Source organism: Zingiber officinale, chromosome 2A, assembly GCF_018446385.1.
Source record: "Zingiber officinale cultivar Zhangliang chromosome 2A, Zo_v1.1, whole genome shotgun sequence".
Classification (NCBI taxonomy): Eukaryota; Viridiplantae; Streptophyta; class Magnoliopsida; order Zingiberales; family Zingiberaceae; genus Zingiber; species Zingiber officinale.
In genome coordinates this window covers 11,532,996-11,548,866 of record NC_055988.1, presented here as the reverse complement: position 1 = coordinate 11,548,866, position 15,871 = coordinate 11,532,996, and the positions used below count along the sequence as shown (strand labels likewise).

Genomic DNA, 15,871 nt, shown 5'->3' with positions numbered 1-15,871 from the left:
ACGAGTTGCCTGGAACCGAGCGATTTAAATATTTAGGATCATTTTTACAAAATGATGGAGGGATTGAGAGAGATGTCTTACATAGAATACAAGCAGGATGGGTGAAAAGGAGGGGAGCGTCGAGTGTTTTATGTGACCGTAAAGTACCTCTTAAACTTAAAGGTAAGTTCTATAAAACCGCAGTTAGACCTGCTATGTTATATGGAGCTGAATGTTGGGCTATGACTCGAGCACACGAGCAGAAGATGAGAGTTGCAGAGATAAGGATGTTAAGGTGGATGTGTGGACATACGAAGATGGACAAAATAAGAAATGAGAACATTAGAGAGAAAGTCGGAGTTGCATCTATTGAGGGAAAACTCCGAGAGACACGTTTAAGATGGTACGGACATGTACTTAGACGACCAATAAATGCTCCAGTTAGGCGATGTGAAACTATGATAAATATGCATATCAAACGAGGAAGAGGAAGACCAAAAACGACTTGGTTAGCAACAATAAAACAAGATAAAATTTATTTAAATATAGATGATGAAATAATAGGAGATAGAGCTCAATGGCGTAAAAGGATTCATACAGCCGACCCCACCTAGTGGGAAAAGGCTTGGTTGTTGTTGTTTGTTGTTGGATGAAAGAAAGGAAAAGAAGGCCCTAGAGAGGAGCAAGAATGGAACACCCGAGATGAAAGACGGTTAGATGACTCGATCGAAATAGGCTATAATATGACACTTCTATTCAAAGGAAAATCCACACAACATCTAACTTCCAGGTAGATGTGAAGTGTCCTAATCGAACTCATAACACGAAATACTGTTCTACAGTCGGCGAAGCAAAACTGCAGCTTGCTTACGATGGAGATGATTAGGATGAGAAAAGGACAGTTTGGAACTAAACCGTTTCAAATTATAAATTAAAATGTGCAATTACAAAAAGATTTTTTCCAACAAAGAACTGCAAAAGAGTCACTAAATCAAGTTTTCTTTACAGATTCAGGCAATGATGTGAAACACAGTGACAAGTTATTGCTTGAATTATGAAAAGGAGCTTCAGAAATCATACCGTAATGGTGCAACTCAACACTACATAAGAAGGATCTATAAGATTAAACATCAGGATTGCCCGAGTCGATATTAGAAGATGTCGTCCGTTGCACAAATAGTCTCAGTCTCTCCGTCTCACCGATCACAGTTAATCATCCTGTAAGAAGATCCATTGTCACATAGTCTGGTTTGCATCCCTGCAAATTCATCTTGTCCATAAGCTCGAAGGCTTTATCAGACATGTTAAGATTCTTAAGACCCTTGAAAATAGCAGTGTAGGTCACGTCATTGGGCAATATATCTTTTTCCTGCATCTCATCGAAGAGGTGTATTGCTGCATCAACTTTTTGATTCTTACAATAAGAATCAATGAGGGTAGTATAAATAACAGTGTTAGCCGGCACCATTGACCCATCCATGCTCTTGAAGATCTTCATGGCCTGCTCAAGATCACCAGATTTGCAGTAACCATTGATCAAAGTTCCATAAGTCACAACATCAGGGTTGCATCCATTGTCGACCATTTTGTTGAGGAATTTACCAGCCTTTGAAAAATCACCAGCCTTGCAGAAAGCATCAATCAAAGAAGTGTATGTGAAGATATCAGGCCTAAGCCCTGCCTCGCATATTTCATCGTGTATCTCCAATGCCTTATCCAACCTCTTCTTCTTGCAAAACCCACTAATCAAAATGTTATAGCTCTTTATGTCTACTCGAAAACCATTCTTTCTCATCAACAACATGCTCGAATAAGCATCATCCAATTTACCAACTTGAGTCAACCTACAGATGAGAGTGGAGTATGTTGTAGAATCAGGGGAAACTTCTTCCTTGATCATCTCATCAAACAACGCCATCGCCCTTCCTACTTTGTTGGAATGAAGAAAAGCACCAATCAGGATGCTATAGGTGAAAGCATTGCCTTTAACTTCCGGCCACTCAACCTTCTTCTTTCGAAAAAAATTGAGGGCACTTCTGATCATCCCATGCCTGCACATTCTAAATATAAAGGTATTCAGAATAGCCACATTGACAGCCACCCTTTCCTTCTCCATCCTGGTAAGCAATTCATGAGCTTTGTCTAACTCTGCAGCCTTGCAGAAGGCATCAATCAAGCTGGTGTAAGTCACACTGTCAGGATCACAAGCATGGCTTGATTTCATCCTATCAAGCAAGGAGAGACCATCCTGAAGCCTTCCTACCTTGCAGAGCCCATCGATGACAGTGTTAAAAATGATTGTGCCAGGGGTGACCTCTGAATCTGGGCTTGACATTACGTCGAGCACGTTCAGTGCATCGTCGATGCGACGGGATTTGCATAGGCTATTGATGAGTATACCGAAGGTGACTACGTCGGGCCGCACGCCCAAGCCTTTCATCTCCGAAAACAGAATATTCATTCTTGCGAAGTCTTGAATTGCAGCGAGGCCAGTCAAGAGGGCGTTGCACACAGAGGCCTCGAAGGAGCCGCCAGCATCCTTTACCGCGTGAAAGAAATCCCAGGCCCCGGAGGTGGCGCCGCAGCGGCACAGCTTGGTGATGAACTGAGTGAACAGGATGGCGTCGTGCGGAAAAAGTCCCATCTTGGCCATCTCGACGAGGAGTGCGAGGGACTCCTCGTTCAGGGGCTGGCTTCGCTTAGCCAGGCAGGAGAAAACGATCGACCGAGTGGCGGCGTCAGGAGGGGAAGTGGAGTCGGGGGGATGCATGCCGCGGAGGATCGACAAGGCGGCGGAGAGGCGGCCGGGAGAGGCGGAACCGAGCAGGGAATAGAGCTGGTATTTAAGGTGGCGAGGTGAGGCATTGCTAGAGGGTTTCTGGTGTTTCACGCCGCTCCGGGTGCCTACGCCACCATCGCAATCGAAGTCGGTAGCAGCGGCGGCTGTAGAATAGGAGGCGGCGTGGCAGCGCCGGAGAGCTGTCAAACGCAAACACGGATTCTTCACCAGCTTCATCTTCCGTTTGGCCAATCGACGCGGCTGCGTTGGCAAAAACAGGGGCTGATAATAAAGGATTAGTTTTAGCAAAACGAAGGACTGCACTTATGGACAAACTAACTGGATGCATAAAATAGGAGCAAACAATTTGCCCAAGCTACCTCAAGATAGGAACACATTTCAGAAAACCTATTTGATGTGATATCCATCTTACCATAATAGATTTAGCGTTGTTGATGTACCCTCTAGGCGTAGTGTAAACGGTGGACATATAATATTTTTAGTTTAATAGTCAATGATCGATTATTAAGAATTGACGATCTATGATTTATTTCATCATAGTGTCTGTGTACTTACATTTACCTCCTTTCATATTTGTGTGATCGACATTAGAAAATCATTAAGATAGTGGATGCACTTAGTATTGTCTATGTTGAATATTGTTAGGCATGGGGAGAAAAAAAGGGAAAAAAACCAAGAATAATTGTCATTGTGGATGACGTGTCAAATAAAATGAGCTTCTTCTTGCGTGTGGGAGATTACTTATTTTATTCTCTCAATGGGATGCTCAATTCATTAGAGGATGTTAGACTTATTATAATTGGGCAAAAGTCAATTCCCGATGAACGCATATTCTTAAAAAAAAACTTCTCTCATGTTTAGCTAATTTACTATCAACTTGTAATTTATCTCTTTTTATATAATTTAGAATGAACTATGGAAAAAATCATAAAACTCATTTTATCAACATGGAAGTGACTCCTCCTCCTAATTTCCTTTTTATTTTTTAATAAAATTAAAATTATTTTTATAATTTGATAATGATTAATGATTTAAAAAAAACTAAAATAAATAAAACGTAAAAGTTAGTCGATGATGAATGATTAATTTTTAAAAAAATATATATATAACTTCATTTTTAATATTTCATTTTTTTCATTTATCCCACCACTTTCTACCTCGTCTTTTTTATTCTTTCATTTTATATTTATATATTTATTTGAGATAAAAATTTCAATATTTTTATACAAATCTTTTAAATTATCAAAATGTGAAAGAAAATATATCTCTTAGTCATTCAAATGTTTAATATTCCCAATATTACTCTCTCATACACAATAACTTTTAAATTTCTAAAATTTTCTAAAATTCGATGAATCTTAGTGATGTTGTCCCAACTCCATTTTGTATATATCCACCTGAAGATTCGTCGGCTATGGGAACTCAATTTGGGATGTCAGCTCTGTCATACGTATTTTCTCCTCCTCAACTATTGGTTATGTCTTCGAACGAAACAAGAAGGGCTAGTGTCAATACATCTGTCAGCGACAAAGAACCCTTAACGTTATCATCTATTCTAGAAACTCAGTGATTACCATACTCATCACACATAGAACACAAATAGAAACTAGAGATAAATGATGAAAAAGAGACAGTTTTGTCTCCCAATAAAAAATATCATCCTTGCGAAAGTCATGGACGACTATCAGTACTACCACAACCACTGGAAATGACCAAAAAGATGAAGATTTTTGGAAACATATCGCTGATTACAACAATAAGCATCAGCACATTGGAACTATATCAAGAATTTGAAAGTGGCTAAAATCATGTTACTATTTGTTTAGTAACATGACATTCGTTGATTACCCCTTATCGAATAAGCTTCCTTTTGCAGTAGGATGTAACTCATTTTATTAACATTGGGAGTTACTCTTGTTTGGGGAGTCTTTCCTTTTTTATTTTTTAATAAAATTATTTTATTATTTGATAATGTTTTTTTCAAAATAAATAAAACATAAAAGTTAGTCATTATTCAATGATTAATTTTTATTTATTTTTTTTTTAAAAAAAATACATGTAAATATATTTTCAATATTTCATTTTTTTTCATTCATCTTACCACTTACTCCATCTTCTTTCTTATTCTTTTCATTCAATATTTGTTTTTTTATTCGAAATAGAAAAAAATTTTAATGTTTCCTTTGTTTATCTTTTGAATTATCCAAATGTGAAAGAAAACACATCTTCTCAATATAATCCCATTCATCCAAATATCTAATATTCTTAATTTTCCTCTCTCACACAATAACTTTTAAATTTCTAAAATATTTCATATAATCCCATTCATCCAAATATCTAATATTCTTAATTTTCCTCTCTCACACAATAACTTTTAAATTTCTAAAATATTTCATATGTTCCACAATATTCTCTAAATTTCTCAAATTTTTAAAGTTTTCAAAAAATTCTAATGAATCTTAATAACACTGCCTCGACTCTGTTTTGTATGTATCCACTCCAAGATCGGTCGACCATTTGGGATGCCAGCTCTATTGTATGTATTTTCTCCTCCTCAACTATCGATTATGTCTTTGAATGAATTAAGAAAAGCTAGTGTCAATGCATATGTCAACGACAAAGAACCTATAATTCCATCATCTATTCTAGGAACTCATTGGCCACCACACTCATCACATAGAGCGCGAATACAGACTAGAGATAAATGACGAAAAATAAACAGTTTGGTCTCCCAATAAAAATATAATCCTTGCGAAGTCATGGGCAACTCGATCACAGTTAAAGTACTTCTCAGAGAACTTTTTCTTGTTGATGCCTCCTCTAGGTCCCATCTGAGAAGATTTGGGGTTCTTCAATTACGAGCTTTGATCGTGCTCAACCACGTTGGTTTTCACAATAGCTTGAGAGAACAACTTTTTCTTTGAACTCTTGTTGTTTTCTTCGATGTGAAGTCTAATAATGAGTTCCTCCACATTCATCTCCTTCCGCTTGTGCTTTAGATAGTTCTTAAAGTCCTTCCAGCCGGGAGGCAACTTCTCAATGATAGTAGCCACCTGGAAGGTTTCACTCAGAACCATCCCTTCTGAGTGGATCTCGTGCAAGATCACCTGAAGCTCCTGGACTTGGCTGATCACCGTCTTGGAGTCAACTATCTTGTAATTTAAGAATCGACCCACGATGAACTTCTTAGTCCCTGCATCCTCCGTCTTGTACTTCTTATTCAGGGACTCCCACAACTCCTTAACTGTTCTCTTCATGCTATATACAGCGTACAGTGAGCCGACAAGGTAGCTGAGGATATAGTTTCAACAAAGGAACTTAGAATGAATCCATGCATCGACTGTACTGATGGTTTGCACATCAGCATCCTCAGCACGCTTGGGAGGGTCCTCGGTCAAGAACTGAGCCAGATGAGTGTGGTCAAGTAGAAGAGCATCTTCTGCTGCCACCTCTTGAAGTTCACTCCAGTGAACTTCTCTGGCCTTTCCCCATGGTTGATTGACACAGTTCTAATATGGGCAGAGGGGGCCTGCATATGTTGAGTCTGTTGCACATCAACACTTGATTTGTGACCATCTCAACATAATTGAATATGTTTCAAGATTGTTAGAGAAAATAATCTACTCTTGGAGATTTACGGGATATTAGTTGAATTTAAATACACTGAATTAAATTCACTTATCTATTGAAATGACCAGTTGATAATCTCAGGCTGTCAGCAGGGGTTGGTTTCTGCTAATTGCTGAGTGCAGACCGAGCTTCGAGTTTGAGCAGTAAAGTCCGCGCGGACTTAATGGCTGAGCGGGCAAGCAATAGATTGGCCGATCGAGCAATAAGGTCGAGCAAGTTCATCCAGGCAGAGAGCCAACTGGGTGAGAGGCTAGCTGGGTGAGCAGATAGGCCGAGCGAGAGGCCGGTCGGGCTAACAAACAGGCCGAGTGAGAGGCCGGTCGAGAGAACAGGTAGGCTGAGTGAGCTGGTGTCGGCCGAGCGAAGAGGCTGAATGGGTAAGCGACGAGGCCAAGCAGGCAGACGAAGAGGTCGACCAAGCGGACGAAGAGGCCAATCGGGAGGACGAAGAGGCCGACTGGGAGGACGAAGAGATCAGGCAAGCTGACTGAGGCATGTGATTGATGTAGTTTTCTTGAAACAGATTCACCCACCTCCAGTAGTGCTTCGAGGTTTACTTGAGTCATTTGTTTCACATGATACAACGGTTAACCGTGATTCCACCAAGCACTCGTGGTCACAACGAACTGAGTGGTACCCGACTGCTATCACAGGCACTCCACAGAGTAGGGGTTACACGATAGAGGAAGAGGGAACATAGGTGGAGAGCTTCTGCTACTTTTCTGTGTGTGTAAACATATAATCACAGGCTCGTTATATAAGAGCTCAGATCAACGACAGCGTTAATAGTCAATTTATGGCCATTACTCCCCGAGCTGTGAAACGCTAGCATTTCGCTCGGTCATTTTGCTTCTACATTAAGCTTACTTTAATGCATCCATTACACAATTTGAAAAAGGTTTATGTGGTAAAATATTGGTTGTTCCACTTGGGCAAATTTTGCCCCGACTGGTCCAACATTCGACGCGTGCAGGTCGTGCCCGCACACGAGCCAACATGGTTCAGTGCAATCCAAGCCCTACATTTGCACCCCCCCCCTTACGCACCCATGCATGAGAGAGAGTCTCTTTCCATGCATTTGTTCACATCCTCAATGTATGTGAATCAATATAAACCAACCAACATGCCATGAAACTCCTAATGTAGGACTAAAGTCTCATTCACAATGGAGCATCTTTCGTCTTTCACCACTCTAGCAGGGAGCGGAGCTGGTAGTCAAGGTTGCAAAGTGAGGCATTGTGAGAGTGCTTCTTAGTTAAGAGGTGCTTTTTGTCGCTCCGGGTACCTACACCACCATCGCAATCAACGACATCGGTGGAAAAGGAGACGTGGAGGTGGCGGAGAGCCGCCAAATGCAAACACCTGGATTCTTCACCAGCTTCATCTTCCATTTGGCCACTCGACGTGGCTGCGTTGGCAAAAACCTGGATTCTTATACCCAAAAAGGAATCCATTCGAAAGTGTCGTCAGCGCCCATAGTCCCGTTAGATTCGTGCAGTGGACGTGATTAACCCGTTTGGGTAGAGGAACCAGATTTACTCTGCAGATCTTCTCAAAGAATGTCTGATCTATCACTAAACCCAAATTTATCCCAATAAATGATAACAGAAATATATATATATATATATATATATATATATATATATATATATATATATATAATTTAAGGGTTGAGTTATAATGGATTTGAGTCAATATGATGTTTCTTCTAGGGTTTAGGCTTCCCTCTTGGGTTATAGTATTCTAGATTAAAAATTTTAAATACTCACGGGGTATATTATATGTATTTAGAGTTTAAAATTTTAAAATTTAGACATTAAGTTAAATGAGTTTAAACTAATAAGATTTTCCTCTAGGATTCAGGTTTTGCTCTTAGATTATAGTGTTCAGGATAAATAATTTTAGATGCTCACGGGATGTAATATAAATATTTAAAATGTTTTAAGGAATTTTTAATTTTTAAAAATTAAAAAATAGGATCGAGGCACCTGACCAAAAACTTTAAAAATAAACTAAAATAGAATCAAGGCGATTGAATTATTTTCAGGCGCTTTGACCAACTTATATTGAAACTATTATTTTTTTTCATTTAAAGCTTGATTTATGAGCTTACTAATGAACATGTTCATGAGCTAACAAGACGAGTATTATGAAGCTTGAGTTTGATTTGTTTATCTTAACGAGCCTTATTAAACGAGTTCAAATAAACTTTTATCGAATCGAGATTCGAATAGCTCATGGGTGGCTTGGTTCATTTATATCCCTAAACTTAAGAGCTTGAAAAACTTGTGATATTGGGCCGTTTGACAAGACTCATCTGTACTTTCTGATTTATCCTAATGATTTATAGAAATTTCTATGAGATTGAATCGAACATCTTCGTGAATAAGGCCATCTGCAACGCTATTAATGTGTCATGCGTTGATAGCAATATAGTATTATATTTTTTCAATCTGTATGCATTTAATGCGTTCAATTCTTTGAACGCGTTAAATGCTATAGTGTATCTACCGTACATCCACGTAGATATTAACGGTTGAGTTTTAACAATGTTACAGATGACCTAATAGTTCTAAGGAATGAATACCTGAATTAAAAAAATATTATACATTTGAAAAAGTGCTCTAATACTGTTGGAGATCATTAATGAATCTGAAATTAGTGATTTTGCATGTGTTAGCAGTTGGTTTATCAGTTTATTTGGAAGATTGAAAGGTGAGGGAAGATAATAAACTTAAAAACTTTTCTTAAAACAGGATTTTAAAAATTGGTCCAGTTTTTTTTGCTCGAACAGTGGGAAGCTCCGTCATTTTCCACCTTTAGGCTACGTTTGGTTCGATGTAATGTAATTTTGTTTGTAATGTAATCAAATTTGTAATGTAATGTAATGTAATTTTGATTACATTACTACGTTTGGTAATGTAATGTATATAATCTTTAATTACAAGGATAATTACATTCTTTTATTTGGTGTCCAATATTTTTTATAAAGAATGTAATTCATATTATTATAAAATGACAAAAATATCCTGCGACCTCTACCGATGACCGCCACACCTCTGTCGGAGCTTACGGCAACCAACGATCGTCGTCGTTGGCCTTCTCCGCCGACAGCCGCCACCGACAACTAGCGACGGTCGCCGATGGTGGTCGCCGGCGACAGCGGTCGGCAGGCGACGACTGGCGGTGGTTGTTGACGGCAGCGGCAGTCAGTGGTCGCCGACGACGGCGGCGATCGGCAGGCGACAACCGGCGGTGGTCGCCGACGGTGGTGGCGATCGGCAGGCGGCAACCGGCGGTGGTCGCTGGCTGCGGCGGGGGGCGATGGTCACCAGCAGCGACGACCGGCGGTGGTCGCCAGCGGCGGCGATGGTCGTCGGCGGCCGGCAGCGATCGGCAGGTGGGGCCGACGCCGGTGAGCAGCGGCATCCAACGATAGTGGATGGCGACCACGGTGGACTTCAGGTATATTCGACATTTAATTTTTGATTAAACGATGACCTTGTAATGTAATTCGATTATATAGTATTTGCTTTGTAATCCAGATTACAAAATTTCACTACCTTTTGTAATCCATATTATATTTAAAATTAAATCAAATAAAATAATTAATCTTGTAATATAATCCTGATTACATTACAAGACAGATTATACCCTATCAAATGTAACGGTAGAGTCCAACATTTTGAAAATTAGAATTGAACGTCAAAATGGCAAAGTTAGTACGTTGACAATTATATAGATCGAATAGTCAAAGGACCATTTGATGTAAATTATAATTTTTATATGAATTAAAAACAAAAAGATGAAATCAAAAAGAGGCCTCCAAATTAATGGAATCATCAATTGCCTTTGTTTTTTATTAACAATATACTTATTTCATGGCTCTTAGCCACATCTGTTACAACGTATTAAGATATATACTAATTCAGACAAGTGATCTGTTGTGGACCATCTGTGCTACAGGGAGGCAGCGCTAATTCAGACATCTGAATTTATTTTTTTTAGAAATTAATATTTTTTAAAAATATCTAGTATAGATTAAATTTTTTTATCATAAATATTAAAATCTAAAAGAAAAATCTAAACTCGAAGATAAAATTTTATTAATTTTAATCTATTATAATTCAATCCTTAAATTCTAAAATCTTAAACGCTAAATAAAAAATCTTAAACTCAAACTCTATTAAAATTAAACTTTCTAAATCTTAAAATCTTATACTTTAAATATATATATAATATACATTAAAATAAAATTAAAAAAATAAAAAAATAAAAAAAATACTGAATAAATTTAGATGTCAGGATTCATTTCAGAAGCTTGAACCAGTATTGCGCACAAGAGCACGATGGAAAAATCTGAAAGATATTATACATATACTACTTTTATATTAAAATTCTCTATCAACTTATTAAAATTACCTAAACTTATCAGCTTTAAAAAATTAAAATCATTATAAACATATTGCAGCAGTCATTTAGAAATTATTGCAATAATATAAGAATCATTAAATGGTTATTATAACATTGTAGTAGCCACTAATGGGCTACTACAGTAATTTTATGATGCTTTTAATATTGTTGAAATGATTTTGATCAATCGATTTGATATAAAAAAAAAATTGATTTAAAAGTATTTTATGCGTAGTAATTACAACAACACTCAAATAAAGATCTACTCTATAGTTTTACAATAGCATTGAAATAAAAATATTTTTATATAAAAATATGGTTGAATATCTTTTTGACTAATTTTTTTTTAAAAATGCCCTTTTCACTATTCAAATAATCAAAGTTGTCATTTCAATTTTCACCTAAAAAAATTATAAAACTGAGGGCATTGGGCGTCTTTTAACTATTAGATGACGTTTGGTTTAGAGATTTAAGAAGGAGAGAATAAATTGATTTTCAAATCTTATATTTGGTTGATGGGAATGAAATTAAAATTTTAGAATGAAATCTAAATACTTGGATATGGATGAAACCCACCCCCGTCCTTAGGTTTGTATGGAATGAGAATGAGAAAAGTTTTGGACGAAAATACCCTTAGTATATTTGTTTAATTTTTCTTTCATTTCACTCTCTCTTTATTCTCTCTTATCATTTTATCGTCACACTTTCTTTCTCAACATACTTTCTCTCCTCATTCTCTCTCATCACATATTCTCTATTATTTTCTCTGTATTCTCTCTCATCACACACACTCTCTCATTATTTTCTCTCTCTTCATTTTGTCATTTTTTTATCATACTTTCTCTCTCCTCAATCTCACTTACCATACTTTTTCTCTATTCTCTTCCATCACACTCTCTCTCCTCATTTTCTCTCATCACATTTCCATCTCTTCATTTTTTTTCCCATCACACTTTCTCTCTCATCATATTTTCTCATCATACTTTCTCTCCTAAATCTCTCATTTTCTTTTATCGCACTTTCTCTCTCTTATTTTTTTCCATAACTCTTTCTCTCTCAGCACACTTTCTCTCTCATCATACTTTTTCTCTTCTCAATCTCTCGTATCACGCTCTCTCTCCTCATTTTCTCTCATCACACTTTCTCTCTCATCATTTTCTCTCATTATATGTTTCTCTCACATTCAACTTTCTCTTCCATATATTTTTTTCTCTTATTTTTCTCTAAGGGTAAAAAAAAAAATTTAGATTCATTCCAATTGAAAATATTTAACTAACCAAACCTTATTTTTAAGAATGATATTCAAACTCATATTCATTCTCATTCCACAATACTATGATACTCATTCCCATTCCGATTCCTAGGAGGAAACAAAACACCATCTTAATTAATTAAGTCTAACCTCATTCACCTCAAGTAATTAATATGGGCATTGATAGTCACCTTAGCACATCCCTCTCACACCTCCCCCAACGGACCTCCAACTTAGGAGACCTCGCTAATGTTTCACCTCGATTAAGTTGCATTTGTGACCTCTAGTCCAACCTTGACTTGCACTCTTTTGGTTACATTAGAGTTGTCAATTTGGATCAGATCCGTCAAATCGACCCTTTCCGTCAAACAATTTAAATAGATTAGATTAAAATTTAATCAACTCAAGTCCGCTGCGGGTCAACCCGCCTAGGCCCACGACCCGCGCGGGTCAGCCTGTAACAAGCTTGGATTGGTCTAGGGGTTGAGAAACACATGTAAATTAAATTTTATATTAATTTATTATCTTTATTTATTATAATTAAAAAAACATTATTAAATATACGTACTCATTTATTTCCATTTACATTTAAAATATCGGTTTCTGGACATATTTGATTAATGAAATCTTTCTAAAGTAAAGTGTTGAAGATATTAATTTTTTTTTTAATTTGTTGGGCCTGTGGATTGATCCGTCAAATCTGCAACCTGCCTTGAATTAGGTTGAATTGAAGATTTCTCAACTTGCCAAGATGATGGATCGACTTGTTCCATCCCGCCAAATGGTTAGCCTAACACAGGCCGATCCACCCCATCACAGATTGATCCGTCTGACAGTTCTAGTTACGATCGCTCACATTTTTTGCCCAAGCGAACTTACTATGAACACATTCCGCAAAGCATATTTGATGCGATATCGATCAGACCATAATAGATTTAGTAATGTCCATGTCGAATATTATTGGGCATGGGATGAAAGAAAGGAAAAGAAGGCCATAGAAAGGAGCAAGAATGGAACACCCGAGATGAAAGACGGTTAGATGACTCAATCGAAATAGGCTATAATATGACACTTCTATTCAAAGGAAAATCCACACAAAATCTAACTTCCAGGTAGATGTGAAGTGTCCTAATCGAACTCTTACCACAAATAGTGTTCTACAGTAGGCGAAGCAAAACTGCAACTTGATTACGATGGAAATGATTAGGATGAGAAAAGGACAGTTTGGAACTAAACCGTTTCAGATTATAAATTAAAATGTGCAATTACAAAAAGATTTTTTCCAACAAAGAACTGCAAAAGAGTCACTAAATCCAATTTTCTTTGCAGATCATTCAGGCAATGATGTGAAACACAGTGACAAGTTATTGCTTGAATTATGAAAAGGAGCTTCAGAAATCATACCGTAATGGTACAACTCAACACAACATAAGAAGCATCTATAAGATTAAACATCAGGATTGCCCGAGTCGATATTAGAAGATGTCGTCCGTTGCACAAATAGTCTCAGTCTCTCCGTCTCACCGATCACAGTTAACCATCCTGTAAGAAGATCCATTGTCACATAGTCTGGTTTGCATCCCTGCAAATTCATCTTGTCCATAAGCTCGAAGGCTTTATCAGGCATGTTACGGTTCTTAAGACCCTTGAAAATAGTAGTGTAGATCCTGGCGTTGGGCAATATATCTTTTTCCTGCATCTCATCGAAGAGGTATATTGCTGCATCAACTTTTTGATTCTTACAATAAGAATCAATGAGGATAGTATAAATAACAGTGTTGGCCGGCACCATTGACACATCCATGCTCTTGAAGATCTTCATGGCCTGCTCAAGATCACCAGATTTGCAGTAACCATTGATCAAAGTTCCATAAGTCACAACGTTAGGGTTGCATCCATTGTCGACCATTTTGTTGAGGAATTTACCAGCCTTTGAAAAATCACCAGCCTTGCAGAAAGCATCAATCAAAGAAGTGTATGTGAAGATATCAGGCCTAAGCCCTGCCTCACATATTTCATCGTGTATCTCCAATGCCTTATCCAACCTCTTCTTCTTGCAAAACCCACTGATCAAAATGTTATAGCTCTTTATGTCTACTCGAAAACCATTCTTTCTCATCAACAAGGCATTCGAATAAGCATCATCCAATTTACCAACTTGAGTCAACCCATAGATGAGAGTGGAGTATGTTGTAGAATCAGGGGAAACTCCTTCCTTGATCATCTCATCAAACAACCCCATCGCCCTTCCTACTTTGTTGGAATGAAGAAAAGCACCAATCAGGATTTTATAGGTGATAGCATTGCCTTTAACTTCCGGCCACTTGACCTTTTTCTTTCGGAAAAAATCTAGGGCACTTCCGATCATCCCATGCCTGCACATTCCATTTACAAAGGTATTCAGAGTAACCACATTGACAGACACCCTTTCCTTCTCCATGCTGGTAAGTAATTTGTGAGCCATGTCCAACTCTGCAGCCTTGCAGAAGGCATCGATCAAGGTGTTGTAAGTCACACTGTCAGGATCACAAACATGGCTTGATTTCATCCTATCAAGCAAGGAGAGACCATCCTGAAGCCTTCCTGCCTTGCAGAGCCCATCGATGACAGTGTTAAAAATGATTGTGCCAGGGGTGACCTCTGAATCTGGGCTTGACATTGCGTCGAGCAAGTTCAGTGCATCGTCGATGCCACGGGATTTGCATAGGCTATTGATGAGTATACCGAAGGTGAATACGTCAGGGCGCACGCCCAAGCCTTTCATCTCCGAAAACAGAAGATTCATCCTTGTGAAGTCTTGAATTGCAGCGAGGCCAGTCAAGAGGGCGTTGCACACAGAGGCCTCGAAGGAGCCGCCAGCATCCTTTACCGCGTGAAAGAAATCCCAGGCCCCGGAGGTGGCGCCGCAGCGGCACAGCTTGGTGATGAACTGACTGAACAGGATGGCGTCGTGCGGAAAAAGTCCCATCTTGGCCATCTCGACGAGGAGGGCGAGGGACTCCTCGTTCAGGGGCTGGCTACGCTTAGCCAGGCAGGAGAAAACGATCGACCGAGTGACGGCGTCAGGAGGGGAAGTGGAGTCGGGGAGAAGCATGCCGCGGAGGATCGACAAGGCGGCGGAGAGGCGGCCGGGAGAGGCGGAACCGAGCAGGGAATAGAGCTGGTATTTAAGGTGGCGAGGTGAGGCATTGCTAGAGGGTTTCTGGTGTTTCACGTCGCTCCGGCTGCCTCCGCCACCATCGCAATCAAAGTCGGTGGCAGCGGCGGCTGTAGTAGAGGAGGCGGTGTGGCAGCGGCGGAGAGCTGTCAAAGGCAAACACGGATTCTTCACCAGCTTCATCTTCCGTTTGGCCAATCGACGCGGCTGCGTTGGCAAAAACAGGGGTTGATAATAAATGATTAGTTTTAGCAAAACGAAGGACTGCACTTACGGACAAATTAACTGGATGCATAAAATAGGAGCGAACAATTTGCCCAAGCTAGCTTACTATAGGAATACATTTCGCAAACCCTCTTTGATGTGATATCCATCTGACCATAATAGATGAATCTTAGTGATGTCGCCCCAACTCTATTTTGTATATACCCACCTGAAGATTCATCGGCTATGGGAACTCAATTTAGGATGTCAACTCTGTCATACGTATTTTCTCCTCCTCAATTATTGGTTATGTCTTCGGACGACTATCAGTACTAGCACAACCACTAGTAATGACCAAAAAGATTAAGATTTTTGGAAACGTATCACGGATTACAACAATAAACATCAGCACAATAGAATTATATCAAGAATTTCA

At 38.7% G+C, this 15,871-nt stretch overlaps 2 protein-coding genes and 1 pseudogene across 2 annotated transcripts; all 3 read right to left on the bottom strand.

Annotated features, from left to right (window-relative positions):
* Positions 1-966: 966 nt before the first annotated feature.
* Positions 967-3,178, bottom strand: LOC122040716 (annotated as a pseudogene).
* A 6,300-nt stretch (positions 3,179-9,478) lies between these two features.
* LOC122043543 lies at positions 9,479-9,838 on the bottom strand. Its single transcript, XM_042604171.1, has one exon. It carries the CDS (start codon positions 9,836-9,838, stop codon positions 9,479-9,481), a length of 360 nt encoding a protein of 119 aa, XP_042460105.1.
* Positions 9,839-13,421: 3,583 nt separating this feature from the next.
* LOC122040715 (pentatricopeptide repeat-containing protein At3g61520, mitochondrial-like) lies at positions 13,422-15,486 on the bottom strand. Its single transcript, XM_042600141.1, has one exon. The coding sequence runs from the start codon at positions 15,412-15,414 to the stop codon at positions 13,522-13,524; it is 1,893 nt and encodes a 630-aa protein (XP_042456075.1). The 5' UTR covers positions 15,415-15,486; the 3' UTR covers positions 13,422-13,521.
* Between the last annotated feature and the right edge of the window lie 385 nt (positions 15,487-15,871).

Bases quoted from the DNA above. Each gene is read 5' to 3' on its own strand.
- LOC122043543 (XM_042604171.1), bottom strand. From the start codon at position 9,838: ATGCCGCTGCTCACCGGCGTCGGCCCCACCTGCCGATCGCTGCCGGCC.
- LOC122040715 (XM_042600141.1), bottom strand. From the start codon at position 15,414: ATGAAGCTGGTGAAGAATCCGTGTTTGCCTTTGACAGCTCTCCGCCGC.